At 38.1% G+C, this 15,728-nt stretch overlaps 1 protein-coding gene across 2 annotated transcripts in view; it reads left to right on the top strand.

The window, feature by feature from the left end:
* Nucleotides 1-15,728, top strand: part of LOC107094661 (hexokinase-2-like) — a 59,232-nt gene that overhangs the window by 16,853 nt on the left and 26,651 nt on the right. For both annotated transcript variants that reach the window (XM_015390426.1, XM_015390427.1), the window contains 5 exons: nucleotides 441-536; nucleotides 4,766-4,865; nucleotides 7,454-7,637; nucleotides 12,274-12,435; nucleotides 15,364-15,597. In XM_015390426.1, the coding sequence (XP_015245912.1) occupies nucleotides 441-536; nucleotides 4,766-4,865; nucleotides 7,454-7,637; nucleotides 12,274-12,435; nucleotides 15,364-15,597 (776 nt within the window). The remainder of the gene's footprint in view (nucleotides 1-440; nucleotides 537-4,765; nucleotides 4,866-7,453; nucleotides 7,638-12,273; nucleotides 12,436-15,363; nucleotides 15,598-15,728) is intronic.

Genomic DNA, 15,728 nt, shown 5'->3' with positions numbered 1-15,728 from the left:
TATCGGTTATCGGCTACATGAATTTTTAAAATATCTGCATATCGGATATCGGCCAAAATCCCAATATCGTGCATCCCTAGTACATTGTATCAGTCCCAGACTTGTAAATTGAATTAAATTGGAATGGTGACAGACTTTGTGATATCAGCGTATTAATATCCAAAAACAAGAGTATGTTTTTATATCGTGATAAAAGTTGTGATTTACACCCCTAGTTATTTCAGGCTGTTTTTGCCGAAGAAACGTTTAAATCTCTGTGAACTCTGAGCTGCTCTTTGTCAGATATTCAAAATGTAACATTACATATGTGCTGTTAATGTGAAAGCATTAAAACAAACCCTAAGCCTTTAGATCCACTGTTCAATCAGTGAATTGATTAGGTTGTTAAAGCAGGGCTGGAATAACCCTTAACTCTTCTTTGCTTTTATCTTTCTCCTCAGAGCGTCTTGATGTCTTGGACCAAAGGCTTCAGGTTGAGTGGAGTGGAAGGAAAGGATGTGGTCAGCCTTCTGAGGAGGGCTATCAAAAAGCGAGGGGTAAAGACTGAAAATATGACTTCGATGTACTAAAAGCTGTTATTTATGATCAATATTGAATACTAAGTTCTCTACTAGTTGTGTTTCATCTTAGTGGTTAAATCATGTTTACATTGAATATAAAAATGACTCCCACAGGTTAAAGACAAAGAGAAATCATATTTCTGCATATTTATTCTTACTGTTGACCTTTACTGGTCAGGGGGAAAAATACATCTAAAATAAACTTTTTCAGTTAGCTTGCAAGCTCCTAAATAATAGCACTCTCACTTCAGCAGCCTTTTAAGTTGAAGATTGTCAGCCTGAAAATCATTATATTTTTTTTTCTAGTTTTTTGTTGAGCTGATGCCATTTATTTTCAAATCTATCAAGCAGGAAATGGGATGGAGAGGGGCAAGACCTGCAGCACAGGTTTCAATATGTCAGGACTCAAACCCATTACGTCACATTTAAGTCAAAATGCCTGAGAGCAAAAAAAAAAAATCCCAAAGGAACTGTAGCTTTGGGAGGGGGGAAAAATGCTCTGCAGGTGCGCCCGCTCCTCCTACGTACAGTCGGGATCTCACCCTTCGTGCCTTCGTTTCTGTCTGGCGCCCTCGCTTGCGGACGGCTGCTCTGTCAAATTTGCCTCTTGCCTCAGGATGATTTTCTCCTTTAGTGGAGAAAAATGTCTTTTGACAGGTGGAGCTGAAAAAAAAAACTGTGAGCCTCTACCTGATTGGCTGCAGACACGATCACTCTGGAAGTATTGTCAGAAAGACTTGGATTGACAGCTTCATCTTATCGGTGAAGAAAATGGCTGGAGGTGAGGCAGTGGTTTCTCTACATGGGTTAAGTGGAATTCACAGCAGTCCTTCCTGAAGAATGACTAATATTACTCAGAAAGTAGGGCTACACTTCCTGTGTTATCGTGTCTTCACGGCCAATCAGGAGGAGGCCGAAGGCGAGCAGTGGTGGAAATTAACATCTTACATTTACTTGATTAATGTACCTGGGATGGACTGGTGACCTGTCCAGGGTGTACCCCGCCTGTCGCCCGTAGACAGCTGGAGATAGGCACCAGCACCCCTGGCGACCCCACTCGGGATTAAGCGTGTCAGAAAATGGATGGATGATTAATGTACATAAGCATTCTCTCCACTATATTTCTACTCCAGTACATTTGGAGGGAGCTGCTAGTTACTTGTTCCTTTTGGCTCAGCTCACCTTTCTAATCGACTCTTGCTGTTTTTCTCTCTTGAAATGCAATTTCAACAGGGCAGATAGCAGCCCTTTAGCAGCTATCTATCTATAGCAGCCTTTAGGACTGAATTTGGGCATCACTGTTTTAGAAATTTGCATGACATTCCACAGCTGTGAGAAACTTGGGACAGATATTGGCCGTTTCTCAATTCACAAGAATGCGAGTACGGCCTTGTGTCATCTCCAAGCACGTTCTTGACACAGGAAAGTCTGGACTTGGTGAGAACGGGAGCACACAGCATAAATATGGGTCCATTGGAACAGAAGCATACTGATGATGTCACCACATGCCCGGCTCGTCTAGAGCTGCATTTCACCTCATGTTATTAATAGTCTCTAGATAATAATTAATTCGGACTTTTTTCATTTAGTTGGGAAGTAATAATGAAGACAGTCAGTTAAAAACAAATCAAATAAACATTTTGCCAAAGAAAACAAAAAAATTGCTATCAGAGCCAGCGGCCCTTCACAGAAAGCAAAGCAAAGAGAGGGCTGCTGCAGATGTGCTGCGGTTATCCCCGGCTGCCGTTACCCTCGGAGCTCCGCTGGTTGTCGCAGTCCTCTCAACTTCAGACATTTTTTTTTAAATTACGCATTAAATCTGTAAATTGGCCATATAGTGACGCTTTAAGGTACAATATTCTCGCCGCAAATGATCTTAAAACGTATTTTATTGAACAACAGCGACAGAAAAAACAACTTTTAACTTAATACTCTGAACGCTGTGAGTGCTCCATTGAAAGCTGCTGCTGCTGCAGTGCATGCTGGGACAGCTGTAAATCTCAAGAACAGACAACTCTGCTCTGATGCATGCTGGGAAAAATTGGGAGGGGCGAGAACAACATCCGGGGATTTTGTCCGTTCTCGGTCGTCTTGTGAATTGGAATAGCACATGAGAACGCACAAGTACATATTTTTTAGAAACAGCCATTGTTTTTATAAATGCTTTTAAGGCGTTAGTTGTTGGCATGTGGCCAAGTTGTTCAGTAGGTTGAATTCTCAAATCAGATTCAACCTTAATCGCTATTCCACAGTGAAAGTATCAGGGGAATCAAGACTTTTCTGTTTTGTTTTTGGTTTGTTTTTAAATGAGAAACAATCAAAATAGCTGTCCTTATTTTTTGTGGCATTTTTATGCTGCAGTATTTTACAGGCGATGTAGAATCTGTCAGAGAGAGCGTTTCTACGCATCAATAAAATCAGCTGTTTCTGATAGTTACATGGTTCTTTAAAATTACCCTGAAAATTATAACGGAATGTGCTGACATTAGAAAAATGGATTTCTATTTTTGAATACCTAAGTACTTTTAAATGCATGTACTTTTGAATACTTAAGAATTTTTAAAAGTTAGTTTAATGATTTAACTTGAGTAGATTGACTGAGTAACTTTTATTTGTAGTTGAGTAAGATTTGACTAGTATCAATACTCTTACTCAAGTACTACTGCTGAGTACTTCACCACTGCAGACGAGGATTTTATCAGCCCCACCTATCAAAGCACATTTCGCGAGTTGATTTGGAGACTTCCTCTGTGTTTTTGCTAAATTCAGCTTGGCTATGATGTTTTTCTTCTAAAGAAAAAAACGCTTCAGTCTGTCCACCAAAACTCAAAGCCTGCACATAGATAGATAGTCAGGAATATTGCCTCATATACAAGGCAGTCTGTCCAAGAGTTTTGGAGACCTCCCTGAGCAGGTTGTTTGTTGCATTCTTTGTTTTATCAGCTCTTGGAGACATAGAAGTTTAGTTAAACACTGTTTTTTCTGTTTAGTCTTTACTTAATTCAAACGGTGGAACTAGTCCTTTGGGAATTATTTTGCTTTCTCCTGCTGACTGATAGCTTTAGACATTGTGATCCGCCTGGAAGCAATCTGGACTTTTGCTGCAAGATTTCACAAATGACATGTCAGGAAAAGTTTACCGAAATATCTGAACTTGATTTGAAGTTACCTCAGACACATATCATGAGTTTGGTGGTTTATTCTGGATGCAGCCACATGTCCAGAGACAGGATGTCCAAATTTATGAAACCATACTGTTTTTTTGCTCCCCTTACACATTTCATGTGTTTTATTTGAGTTGCATGGGTTATAGATATCCACAAACATAATTAGCATTATTAACATCACATAAACAGATATTTTCCCCGGTGTATGATGCTGTATGTGCTCTAAGGGAGCAGCATTTACTCTTTCCTTTGAACTTGGAAAATCCAGAACAGAGCCATAGAGTGAAAGCATTTGATCCAACTACAAACACAATATTCAAGCTCTGAGAGCCTAAGTGCCTGAGTTACGTTCAACCAAAGGCATGACGTCTCTAGATTAATGTAAATGTACGTCTTCAAAGTTGAAAATGTTTCAGAGATCAAAAAGTCTCTGCTTCTTGCTCTCAAAATGAGGATATAGGACCAGTTGTTTTCGCAGCCAAAATAGTTTTGAAATTAGACATAAAACACAGAGTGAAGCAGTCCAACACACAGTTGCTGTTCATGTTACAAACTCAAAATATTGTTTGAATATTGGCGAATCGGGGGGGAGATGTTGGAAAGCAATAACATCAGGGGGGTTGTGTAAAAAGCAGTCTCTGCAGGGATTTACAGACTTTAGATTTGTGAGGAACAAATGCAAAGGGAATATTCTGTGCATGTCAAGCAGAGTCGCTAGCAGGAGCAAGTCTGCCTCTGTATGCTTCTTGCTCAGGTGGCTGATGACCAGTCAAACGCCTGCTGGGAACTTTCACACCCAGTCAGCGATCGCCCAGCTGCAGATGGTGCATAACAACAGGATGAGGTTACCATATTTACATCAAAGGAAGAAAAAAAAATAGCTTAAAAACTTTAAGTTAAGTCAGTGCATTGGTCATAATATGTTTTTTTTTCATAACACAAATGAAAAGATTTTATTTTCTTCTTTTTATTTTTTCCAAATCCACAGATTGGAGTGAATAATTTTCTTGGTCTAATCTAAACAAACTTCCCTTGCAGGACTTTGACACTGACATCATGGCAGTGATCAGCGACACAGTGGGAACCATGATGACCTGCGGCTTTGATGATCGTCACTGTGAAATTGGCCTCATAGTGGGTAAGTGCAATCTGACAGTGATTATAGGGAAAATGAAGATGAAGACCATTACATGGTTTGAGTTATGAAAGCTTAAATTTGGAAAGAAGACCAAGTAGGCAATTTTTTTCAGGGAAAGAAAATCATTTGGAGCCATTTAGGTAACTCTATTTTGGTTCAAGTGTTCTGTTTGTATTGACTTCAAAATATCCACTTTTAGCAAGAATAAAGATAATCTACCAGGGTTATTTAGAGAAATTCAAGGACGAGGGATCGAAATAAAGAGGGACGCCATGGACATTTCTGTTTGGGTTTACTCCACAGGCACACTGTCTGCTTTTGTATCCTATTTAGTATTTTCTGATGCATTTCTAAGCACATGTGGCATCTAATTTCCGGATTAGTATAAACAGAAGGTCAACAGTTTGAACAAGTGCTTTAGAAGAAACGTTGAAACGTCATATTTACATCTTTCCTGAATTTAATGTTGCAGTCTAATGGCTGCGAACCTCCTTGCTCTGCACAGCCCTTCTCTTTGTGCTGAGGAGGACAGCATGAGGTGCAGTACTTGCACTCTCTACTTTGACAGCCTTACCTTTTATTCATATGGGCAGCGAGAGGTTTTTTGATTATCCTATTGAAAAATGCATGGACACCTCTGGAGAAGACACATCTTGAAGATAGAATATGTTGCCTTTCCAAACCCATTCAGTTTTTTGCAGTAGCGACGCCATCAGGCATATGTTTCAATGGTAAGAATATGGGGGGAAAAAATAACACTTTTCTGATTACTTATATTATTTTGTAGATTCTTAATTTTAGTGTTCACTTAACATATTTTTTCCTACGCTGTTCATACTGTACATAATGCTTGGGGTTCTTGCTGCCATGAGGCAAATAAGCAGCATAAAGGAAATTCCAGATGAATGCTGTGTCTCCTCTGCTCCCTAGCAGGGTGTTAATCTTGCTCTCATCAGGGCCCACCTATAACTCCCCCGGCTAATGTAATGAAAGAGAAAACGACACTCTGGCCATCAAAGCGTTTTTTTCTTTTTCTTTACATTTTTGAAAACATGTTTGGAAATGACACAAACCAGATCACGTCGAACTGCATGTTGTACTTGGATGATATACTTTTCTCTCAGGAGCTCCTTACTAATTAAAGGAACACCTGCAGGCTAAACCCAGCTGCACATCACCGCTGATATTCTCTGTCGATGACTTTTAGCTCAGCTTAAATTGCCATGCTTAGGGAAATGAGTGAACTAGCTGCTACATAAATGGATATGCTAAAAACAACCTTTAGCACCTTTACAGCTTCTACTCATTCTAAAGTTGCTTCCTATTGGAAGGTTGTTGTTTTTTTCTTTATCCTATAATGGCTCATTTACAAGCCCTAACATGTTTATCCTGCAGAGTCACAACCTCAATTTTGGAAGTTGAATCATATTTATGCCCCAGGGGAACAGGAAGTCATGAATAACAAAATAGGAATTCCCAGATACTTTGAACTAAAGCTTTTTATTGGTTAACTGCATTGATCAATTTATGTGAATTGTTCTGGATCAGGTTAGGGTGCCACTACTTGTTTTGTTAGAAACAGTTGGGACTGTTTCACCCTCTGAATTAATATACTAAAATGAAACTGTTGATTTTTCTGCACCTTTTTCAGAGATTCTAGTGTGATAAATGCTTAAAGGTCCCATATCATGCTTTCTTAAGCCTTTTTAAAGCCAGCTGTCAGCATTAATATAACTAAACACTGCCTGTAACTCTGCAGAGTGTTAATTTAAGAAATATATATATATATTTTTTTCCAAAGTGGAAGAAAATTTGCCTGTAAAAGCTCTCCTGTTTGGGTTCCTCCCATTTAATGACGTTTCTGTAACAACTCAGACCTCTGAAGGCCAAAAAACAGATTTTCACTACTGGGAGAACAACTAGAAAAAGAAAAGTTGCTGCCCTTAACGTTACACTTAACGTTGAGACAGAATCTTCACCCCCTCCTTATCAGAGAAAGCTTTTATGATATTAGCCCTTTAACTAACTTTAGGTCTCAACACATTTAGTCTATCCCTAAACCCTCAGTTCTAACTTCATAGTGACGATTGTGGGTAAATTCACTGTTTGTCCCACTTCCATCAAAAAAATAAATAAATTCAGGAACTTTGCATCAAAATCAAACTTACTCAAAAGCTTCCCAAAGCTGTGGTGGCATTCCTCCCTCTGCAGGTAGATACTAAACATTCCTGCTTAAAATCCAAGAAACCTTCAGCTATAGACTGCTTCAGCACAGATGCTCTTTTTGGACAATTATTATCTAGTTCCACATTTCCTGAACACATGTTCTTGTTTTTAAATTCTGAAGTCCGTCTAAGGATTCATGTTTGTTTTTTCTATAGATCTTTTTAACCTTTTTTTTTGTGTGTATCACATGTGCATTATAATAATGTAATGACAATAAAGACTCCAGATTCCTGATTCTTTGTCGAATCCAAGTCTGTGATTAGAACTGTGCACAAACTAGTTTCCTCCATGAGACCAGTTTATTTATGTTCTCTACGTGTTTGTCGGTCAGTAATCATGATGGTCACCCCTCTTTCCTCCAGGTACAGGCACCAATGCTTGTTACATGGAGCAGATGAGGAACCTGCAGCTGCTGGATGGAGATGAGGGTCAGATGTGTGTTAATACAGAGTGGGGAGCTTTTGGAGATGATGGCGCCCTGGAGGACCTGCGCACTGACATTGACCGGGAAATCGATGCAGGCTCGTTGAACCCTGGAAAGCAGCTGTGAGTGTCATCAGATTAATCTCTGTGTTCACTGCAGAGTTAGCATGTGTAATGATCTGAAATATGAATTTCTTGTCTTCACTGTTTATGCACATTAATAATTTATTATTAGAGCCGTTTTGGTTTCTGATGTAAGCAGTGATTACTCCTTTTAAAAGCGAACCTGCTTTCTTTCTTTGAACGTTTTAGGTTTACACAAACTATCTTGAATCCTTTTATTTAAGATTTAGACATCTGTCTTCATTATTGTTTGAGTTTGGATGGTTGATCAACAGCTTGTTTAGCCCAGTTAGAAGTTAGGTTCTAGTTAGAAGGTTGCATGTGTCGTAGAGCTGTGCTTCTGTGCCTACAGCCATTTTTATCATTAGACCCATTTCCCTCAGGCTGATGTAGATATTCTCAGTTCCTCCAGCTGCATGTGATGCGGCGGCACAGAGGGAGTCAATCCTGAGTGAAACTTCATCTTCATCCACTTCACCCTCCTGTGTCGAGACCTCAGGCACTTAATTATAAGTTCATCCCAGCGGGGGGGTTAACAACTACAATGATGCTACACACTTCATCTTGGTTACAGCTTTTGACTCTCACTAATCCTCAGTAATCCTTAAAATACAGGCACCCGTAACATACATATGGAAAGCAAACCTAGTGGAGTGGATGTAAAATTTTACTGAAGGGATCATTTTTCAGTCTTCAGATGTTTCTACTTCAGAATCATCAAGTGAGTTTACTTTGATTTGGTGCTAATCTCATTTTCTGGTGCTTCTCACTCTTGGATCTTAACCCTTCAAGGTGTCCCTACCCTTCAGACATTTGTAGTACTTCCCAATTATTTTTGAGGAGTATAGGAAGGGGTAAAAAAAAAGTCTTTGGACCTGCTTCCCTGACGGATAAGATTCTTTTCTCGGTTAATTTTTTGATGGTTGAATAATTACTGTGGTGACAAATTTGAAGCGTTCTCATGTAAAATCACCTTTAATTACAGGTAAAAAAAATCCAAGATCATATATCTTCCCATGTCAGCTGGTATTTTCAACATGGGTTGAAGTGTGATTTCAGTGCCAAGGAGTAGTTGTCAGGATATCCCAAGGAAATTTATGTTTAAATCTTAAAGCAATCATAAGATAAGAACTCTAAAAGAATTAATATTTTGGCACAGATAATGCCTAAATGTTCTTTTATTTTGAATAATGTCATTTCTAAACATAACATTTAAATTTTTGTACCGTTTTCATAAAGCATATTTATTTAGATTTATTTTTCCTTTTATTGTTTCCTTTTAAAGTAATTATAACCGGATAAAAGTAAAAATAACCGGAAAATGTGATCTCATCGATTTGATAAAAGTTAGGAGTGAATGCTGCACCTGCATGCTCTTTTAGTTTATTCCTCATTGAAAACAATTGCAATCAGGGAAGCCTTGTTAAAATGGTTGTAAAACTCAGTCAGTTCAATTTAATATGCAAATATGAGCTTCCAATTTTTTCATGTCTTTGCAGCTTTTCAGACTTTTAAATACTGACTAGATGAAATGTCAGATACAGAAGAAAGGAAGAAAAGAAAACCTTTTCCTATTGGAAGGGAACAAATAAATCCTGTATAATCTTACCTTTTATGTTAAGTATGCTGTACAGTTAAACACTGAATCTAATATTATTCTTTACAAGCAACCACTGAGTTATCCTAGAATATTGCTGTATAGCAGGTGAAAATCTACCCTTAAACATCTCCCATTTTATCATGCCACAGCGACGAAGCTAAAAATGTTACATTGGGATTTACTCACCATAGACCAAAACAAAGCAGTGCCTCAGTGTAAATTAGAAAAACAATGGATCCAGTTTAATTATTATTATTATTTTTTTGCAGATAGAAATCTGAAAAGGGACTTTTATTTTCATTCAGTCTGCTTCATTATCAAAGTATCACATTGTGATAAAGAGAGTGAATACGTGACATTTGGTACAATGGCTAAACACTGCAGATAAAAGCCTTTAATAATTATTATAGTTGAACTTCATTGATCTCACATAGGAGAAATTTACCTCTGCATTTGACCTATCCTCTTGGGGAGCGGTGAGCTGCCATTGTGTGACACCCTGGGGTCAATCAGGGGTTAAGGGTTTTGCTCAGGAACCAAGAGTGCAGTTCTGTGGGGATCAAAGCGGGTACTTGCAGCCCTCCAGAACACAAGCACACTGCTCTAACCCACTAGGGCAAAACTACCCTTAAGGATTTTTAGGGTTTTGTTTTGATCTTTACCAGCTACGCTTCGTTAGAAACAGTCAATTTACCCAGCATTGTCTGTGCAAACCAGCTGAGGTTTAAGTTAATTGGTTGTTTAGGCCTTGGAAACATCCATTTACTTGTCTTGTCACATACAATATATTAGACTTAGGTCTTGACATAGTCTGTCTGCTAGGGATGGAACGGTTTATGAAAACCGTCCGAACCGGTCGCGTGTGTTGTGTTCGGTTCATGCGCTGCTCCTTTTTCTCATAGGCGAAGCGATTACACTCCCGAGCAGAACGTGGCGGTACTGCAACCAAAGCCAACCACCAGTAGTAAGCAAGAAGAAGAAGCGAAGCAGGGTAGCCAACCGAACCGAACCGTGGATTTTGTGAACCATTCCACCCCTACTGTCTGCAAGGAATGCAACATGGATCTGCTTTACCTTAAACCTTTTCATTACTATCCCTGCTGTATGTTGAGGCGTTTTGTCCTGCTAAAATGGAAACCTTTGCTGAAGTCAAACATGGATTGTTTATCTTTCACCAAGTGTTAATTCATATTCTTTTTAACAATTTTTTTTTTTTTAACGCTTCCCAATCTGTTGTATTTTATTGCTGTCCTAAGTTTTGCAAATCAGTTTTGACAAATAAAAAAAAGGAGCAAACTTGAAAATATGTAAAAGCAGAGACAGAATGGCCTTTATTTTAATTCAACTGAATTCATTCAGTGTTCTTCGCCCGCCTCATCGTAGTGGGGCTGATTCCTGTCTCCAGCAGTCTATGGGCGATAGGCAGGGCACACCGTGGACAGGTCACCAGTTTATCACAGTCAATTTGATTTTGTTTATTTACATAGCCCCAATTCACAACACATATCAAAGAACTTTACAGAGACAATTCCATCAGATCATACAGTCAGTTTGGTTTAAAGTTTTCTTTGTAAGGAAACCAAGCTGATTGCATCAAGTCATTGCTTTTGCAGGATTCGCTAGCCCTGGATGAGTATATGGCAGGGTTCTTACCATCGGGTGGCTGCTTTCAAATTTGTCCCTGATTAGCTTAAATTCAGACAGATATGCTATTTTTTTTATGAGAATATCTGCCCTTTGAAAGTCATCTAGTCTCCGTCCCCCAGGTCTGTGTCAAGTGAATTTCACTACAAACATTGATTAAGCTAAAATTTAAAGGACTACACTGAAATTGCTCGATACACTTTGCTCATATAAGTAAGAAAAGCCCTAAGAAAAGCCCTGTGAACCTTGCTTTGATTGACTCACCATGAGCACTGACAGTCACATTAGCACTAGGTTAGCTAACCGGGTTTGAAAGGAATCTTATATGGTACACATACACGGTCAAGACGAACTGACCGTGTGTAGCATTAAAAAAACGATAATCCCTCACATTAAGCATGCATGCAAGACATTGGTGAAAGGTCTAAACACTAAAAAGCAGGCCTAGCTCTATAATCTATAATCAAAGATGTTGATAATTGCAGCCTAGCTGATATCCAGGATGGTTCCACAGCCAAACAGGACCAGACTAGATTACTATGACAGCAAAATATAGAGATAAAATAGACTTAGGATGAAACGGATGATGTAAGTTGGTCCCTATGTCCTCCAGCAATCTAAGCCTATAGCAGCATAACTATGGAGAAAGCTCAGGGTAACTTGAGCCACTTTGACTAAAAGGCTTATAAAAAAGGGAAGTTGTAAGCCCAGCTTTATAACTAGTCTTAATCCTAGACAGGGTGTCCATCTCATGAAAACAGGTAGTTGGTTCCACAGGAGAGGAGCCTGATAACTAAAAGATCTGCCTCCCATTCTACTTTTAGAAATTCTAGGAACCACTAGTAAACCTGCAGATTGAGAGTGAAGTGCTCTCAATTTGAAAAGACAAATTGAAGAAGGCATGAAGAAGAATAGTTTATAACAGAGAATCTGAAGTACATACATAAAAAAAAAGTTATGAGAGAATAATTCGATTTAGATAACAGTTAATCTATCTTATTTATCTTTATAATTTCCTTACAAATGTAGCTGATGATTTGTGAAACAGACAAGCTTGAAATGGACCTGGAGACTTTACAATCAGTACTTCTACATCAGTCTTCAAATTTAGCAATTTTTTTAATTAAACATTTATTATTAAAGAAATATCATCCAGATGTTTTTTTTTTTTTCTGACATCTTAATTTATTTTCTGATCTTATTAAAAATCCTTTTGACAGATGTACATCAGCATGTGTCATCACTGAAGCATTTCTGATTGAAAATGTCTGTTGCTTTTTAAAGGTTTTCATTTGGGAGCTGGATTTAAATTAAATTACAGGTTTTTGCTTCATAAAATAGATCATTTTACTTAATCTATGTGCATTTCTATTTCACCTGTATTTTTCATAGGTTTGAGAAGATGATAAGTGGGATGTACATGGGGGAGCTGGTGCGTCTCATCATGGTGAAGATGGCCAGAGATAAGCTGTTGTTCCAGGGCAACACTACGCCAGATCTTCTTACCACCGGACACTTCAGCACCAACTATGTCTACACTATTGAGAGTGACAAGTTAGTATTGGGACAATATTAACATAAAGTTCGTCTTTATCGTATCAAGATAATGTAGTGTTATTTTGATGCCGTTCCACCTCCTACCTGTTAGGAAAAAAGGACCTATTTGCACCCATGTACTTAACTACTGCATTTAATTTTATTTTATGGAATAAATGAAAGCCTCTGAAGTAAAGGTTTATTTACAGCTACCTTGAAACCTGCCATACAATTCTTGTTTTAAGGATAGAATAATCATAACTAAAATGGAGGAGGCCATCAGAAGGAATACTTCCTTAAATGTTTTCTTTTGGAACTGGACCAACATGCAACCCGAAGGCTTAGATGAAATTATAATTTTTGCTAACTCTACAAAGTTACTAGCTGAACAGTCCAAACACAACTCATGTCTATAGTTACCTCAACTAATGCTTTACTCTCTGGGGATGAATTAATCCTTTTTTGAGGGGTGCCACTAATCTTATTTTAATAGAATCAATCTTATTTATAAAGAATCCCATAAAATCATTACTACTGAGAGCTGGGGGAATGTACTGCTCATGGAAGGACATTTTATACAGCAATACGCTTTCTTCCAGATTTAGTAGAATTTATCTAGATGCGTAGATTAGCATTTATTAATTCAGAGCAATAAGCTCTACCTTCCTGTTAATAAAGTCCTCCTTTTTCATAGGGAGCTACGTTGTCTGAAGCAACATGCTGAGAGGAAATAACTTTGCCAACATAACTATTAATTTGTGAAAAGGAATAAATAAAATGGTTGCACTCCACTTTATTGTTCTGTTATACAGAGGAGATAGAAATTGAACAGATTCTTTAAAATGTATATCTGCATTATCTGATAATGATCTGCTTAAATGAAGAAATTCTTCTAAGGGAAGAAGAACTCTGCTGAATTATCCTCAAATGTTACAAAACATTGTCAGATAGTACAGAGTTCTGAGGAAAACGTTTTGTTTTGTTTTTGTCTTTTGCAGTTTATGCCATTTGGCAGCACAAGTTCCAAAGCACGGTCTATGCCCATCTTAGACAAAGCCAATCAGGTCTAAGACAGCATTAATGGTTGCATTTAGACTTAGTGCCCTAAATGTCGGCATGAATTTTGAAATCCCCCACTGTAACAACCTTGTCAGTATTCAACACTAGATCAGGGAGGAAGTCTGAAAACTGATCTGAAAACTAAGAGATAGGAACAGGGGGGATGTAGAAAATCCAAACAGAAGTGGTTATGGTGCTTTACAGTTTGGATAGGGAAAAATGTTTAAACGAATTGTAATTATTAGCTGGCGTTGGACAAATCAGAAAATCAGACTGACAGATTGTTGTTGCTCCTTTTTCACGTAGAATTTCTGGGTATGTTGAATTTTAAGTAACCAGAGGGAGTTTATTTATGCTAACATATTTTTCTTACACAGTTTCGATAAGACAATATAAACAAATCTTATTATCACAAAGACAATATAAATTAATCTGATTATCACAAATCAACTCTTTAGGATAGGGATATGTTTCTCCAAAACCCTGGGTTGTCAGGATTTCTGGAGGACTGAATTTGGACGGATTCCACCAAAGAAGAGCTGCTCTGTCCAAAGAGGGATTGATGCCGTTTCTCCGAATCAGATCAGATTTTCCTTTAAAAGTTTTCCATTGTTCAAATTAGGTAAAAATATTTTCTGGAAACCTCCTAGACAACAAGTGGTTGAATGACAACATCTGGCCTAACATGTCATCGTTGGTCAGATCAGGGAAGGGGTTGGGGAATCCGACAAAACTATGGTGCAACGCTAACTTTAGTGACCTCCGATAACTGGGCGTCATTACCACCTGCAGGAAGACCAGTCTTACTGTATTTAACCTTATCCTTTGTAAGCAGTTTCAAGCATGTTTTTTATGTTTCCCCTTCTGGAAACCATGGTCCCTGGTTTCTCTAATGCCCTGTTTGTGACTATGCAGCTTCAAATGATCATAGTCAGCTTCTAAGCAGCTGAGTGGAAAAAACCCCTAAGAAATGCACGCATGGGGTGAACCTCATGCCAATGTTTAGTTTCATTTGAATTTGGCGATGCTGATCATTTGCAAGTTTTAGCTGTCAGTCACAATTTGGGGTAAAATGTGCTGCTTGGCAGAGACCTTTGCTCTCTGAGTGCTTTTGTAGTTTGAATTTTAATGGTGTTTGATGATTGAAATCATCTTAATTGTAGTTAGAATTTTTTTTTCTTCCTTTTATAAGGCAAGTTTCGTTTTTGATTATTTGCCTCACCCTAACAAATGGAGTCCCCCCCGTCCCTCAGTGAGGTCTAGAAGCACAAGATCTATATCCAGCCATTCAGCAAAGATACTGCTATATGGCTGTACATCTTATTTTAGCATTTGACCAATTAGATGAGTCCTTGAATGATATATTACCTACTGTAAATTAAGTTGAAAAAAAAAAGTTAACAAGTCAAGAAAAAAAGGTAAAAAGTTAAAAAGTAAAGCTAAAAAGTAAATAAGCCTAGTTAACAATTATATTTAGGTGTATAAACTAGACTTATGTTGTACTAAAAAAATTGTTTTTTCATGAATTTCTTATAGAAGCACTTTTGTTGTTTTTCTTAATATATTCCAGCAAGACGGCGATTTTATTTCATTGACATTCATTTTTTCCATCAAAATATCCATATTTTCTGAATGTTACAAAGGTAATAAGGTCTTGTCCTGGATTGCCTTGAAATTTAGATTTTCAAAGTTTTTCAGTAAGTGCCCTATAAAGGGTTAAGAAAAACATTTTGAAGAAGCAAAAGTATCTGGGATATTTATAGCGCTTACATGCAAACAAATAAACCCACCTAAATGTTATTTTCTAGATTCCCTGTTCTTGACTCGAACCTGTTAAAAAAATAAATGAAATAGTTAAATAAATGTTTTTCTTTGCTCTCCATGCAGAGATGAAGAAGGTTTAGCAAATGCTGAGAAGGTGCTCCGTAGCATGGGTCTCAACCCGTCTGCTGAGGACTGCGCCGCTACCAGGAGGATTTGTCAGATCGTTTCGACTCGCGCAGCACACCTGTGTGCTGCCACCCTGGCAGCAGTGATGCGACAGATCCGGGATAACAAAGCGGCTGAAAAGTTGCGCATCACCATTGGAGTAGATGGCTCAGTTTACAAAAATCACCCAGAGTAAGTGATCCAGAGCACCTACTGTATCTGTGTGCCTCTCTTTTTACACGTCTTTTACTATTTTTCAAGGCTGCACTTTAAAAAAAAAAATGAAATTGTCCAGAGAGCTGTTTTAAGCTAAATTTCTTTTT

The sequence above is a fragment of the Cyprinodon variegatus genome, unplaced genomic scaffold, assembly GCF_000732505.1.
Source record: "Cyprinodon variegatus isolate N-32 unplaced genomic scaffold, C_variegatus-1.0 Scaffold498, whole genome shotgun sequence".
NCBI classification, from domain to species: domain Eukaryota; kingdom Metazoa; phylum Chordata; class Actinopteri; order Cyprinodontiformes; family Cyprinodontidae; genus Cyprinodon; species Cyprinodon variegatus.
Note: the sequence above shows the minus strand (reverse complement) of the source record. Positions and strands in the feature narration are given on the sequence as shown.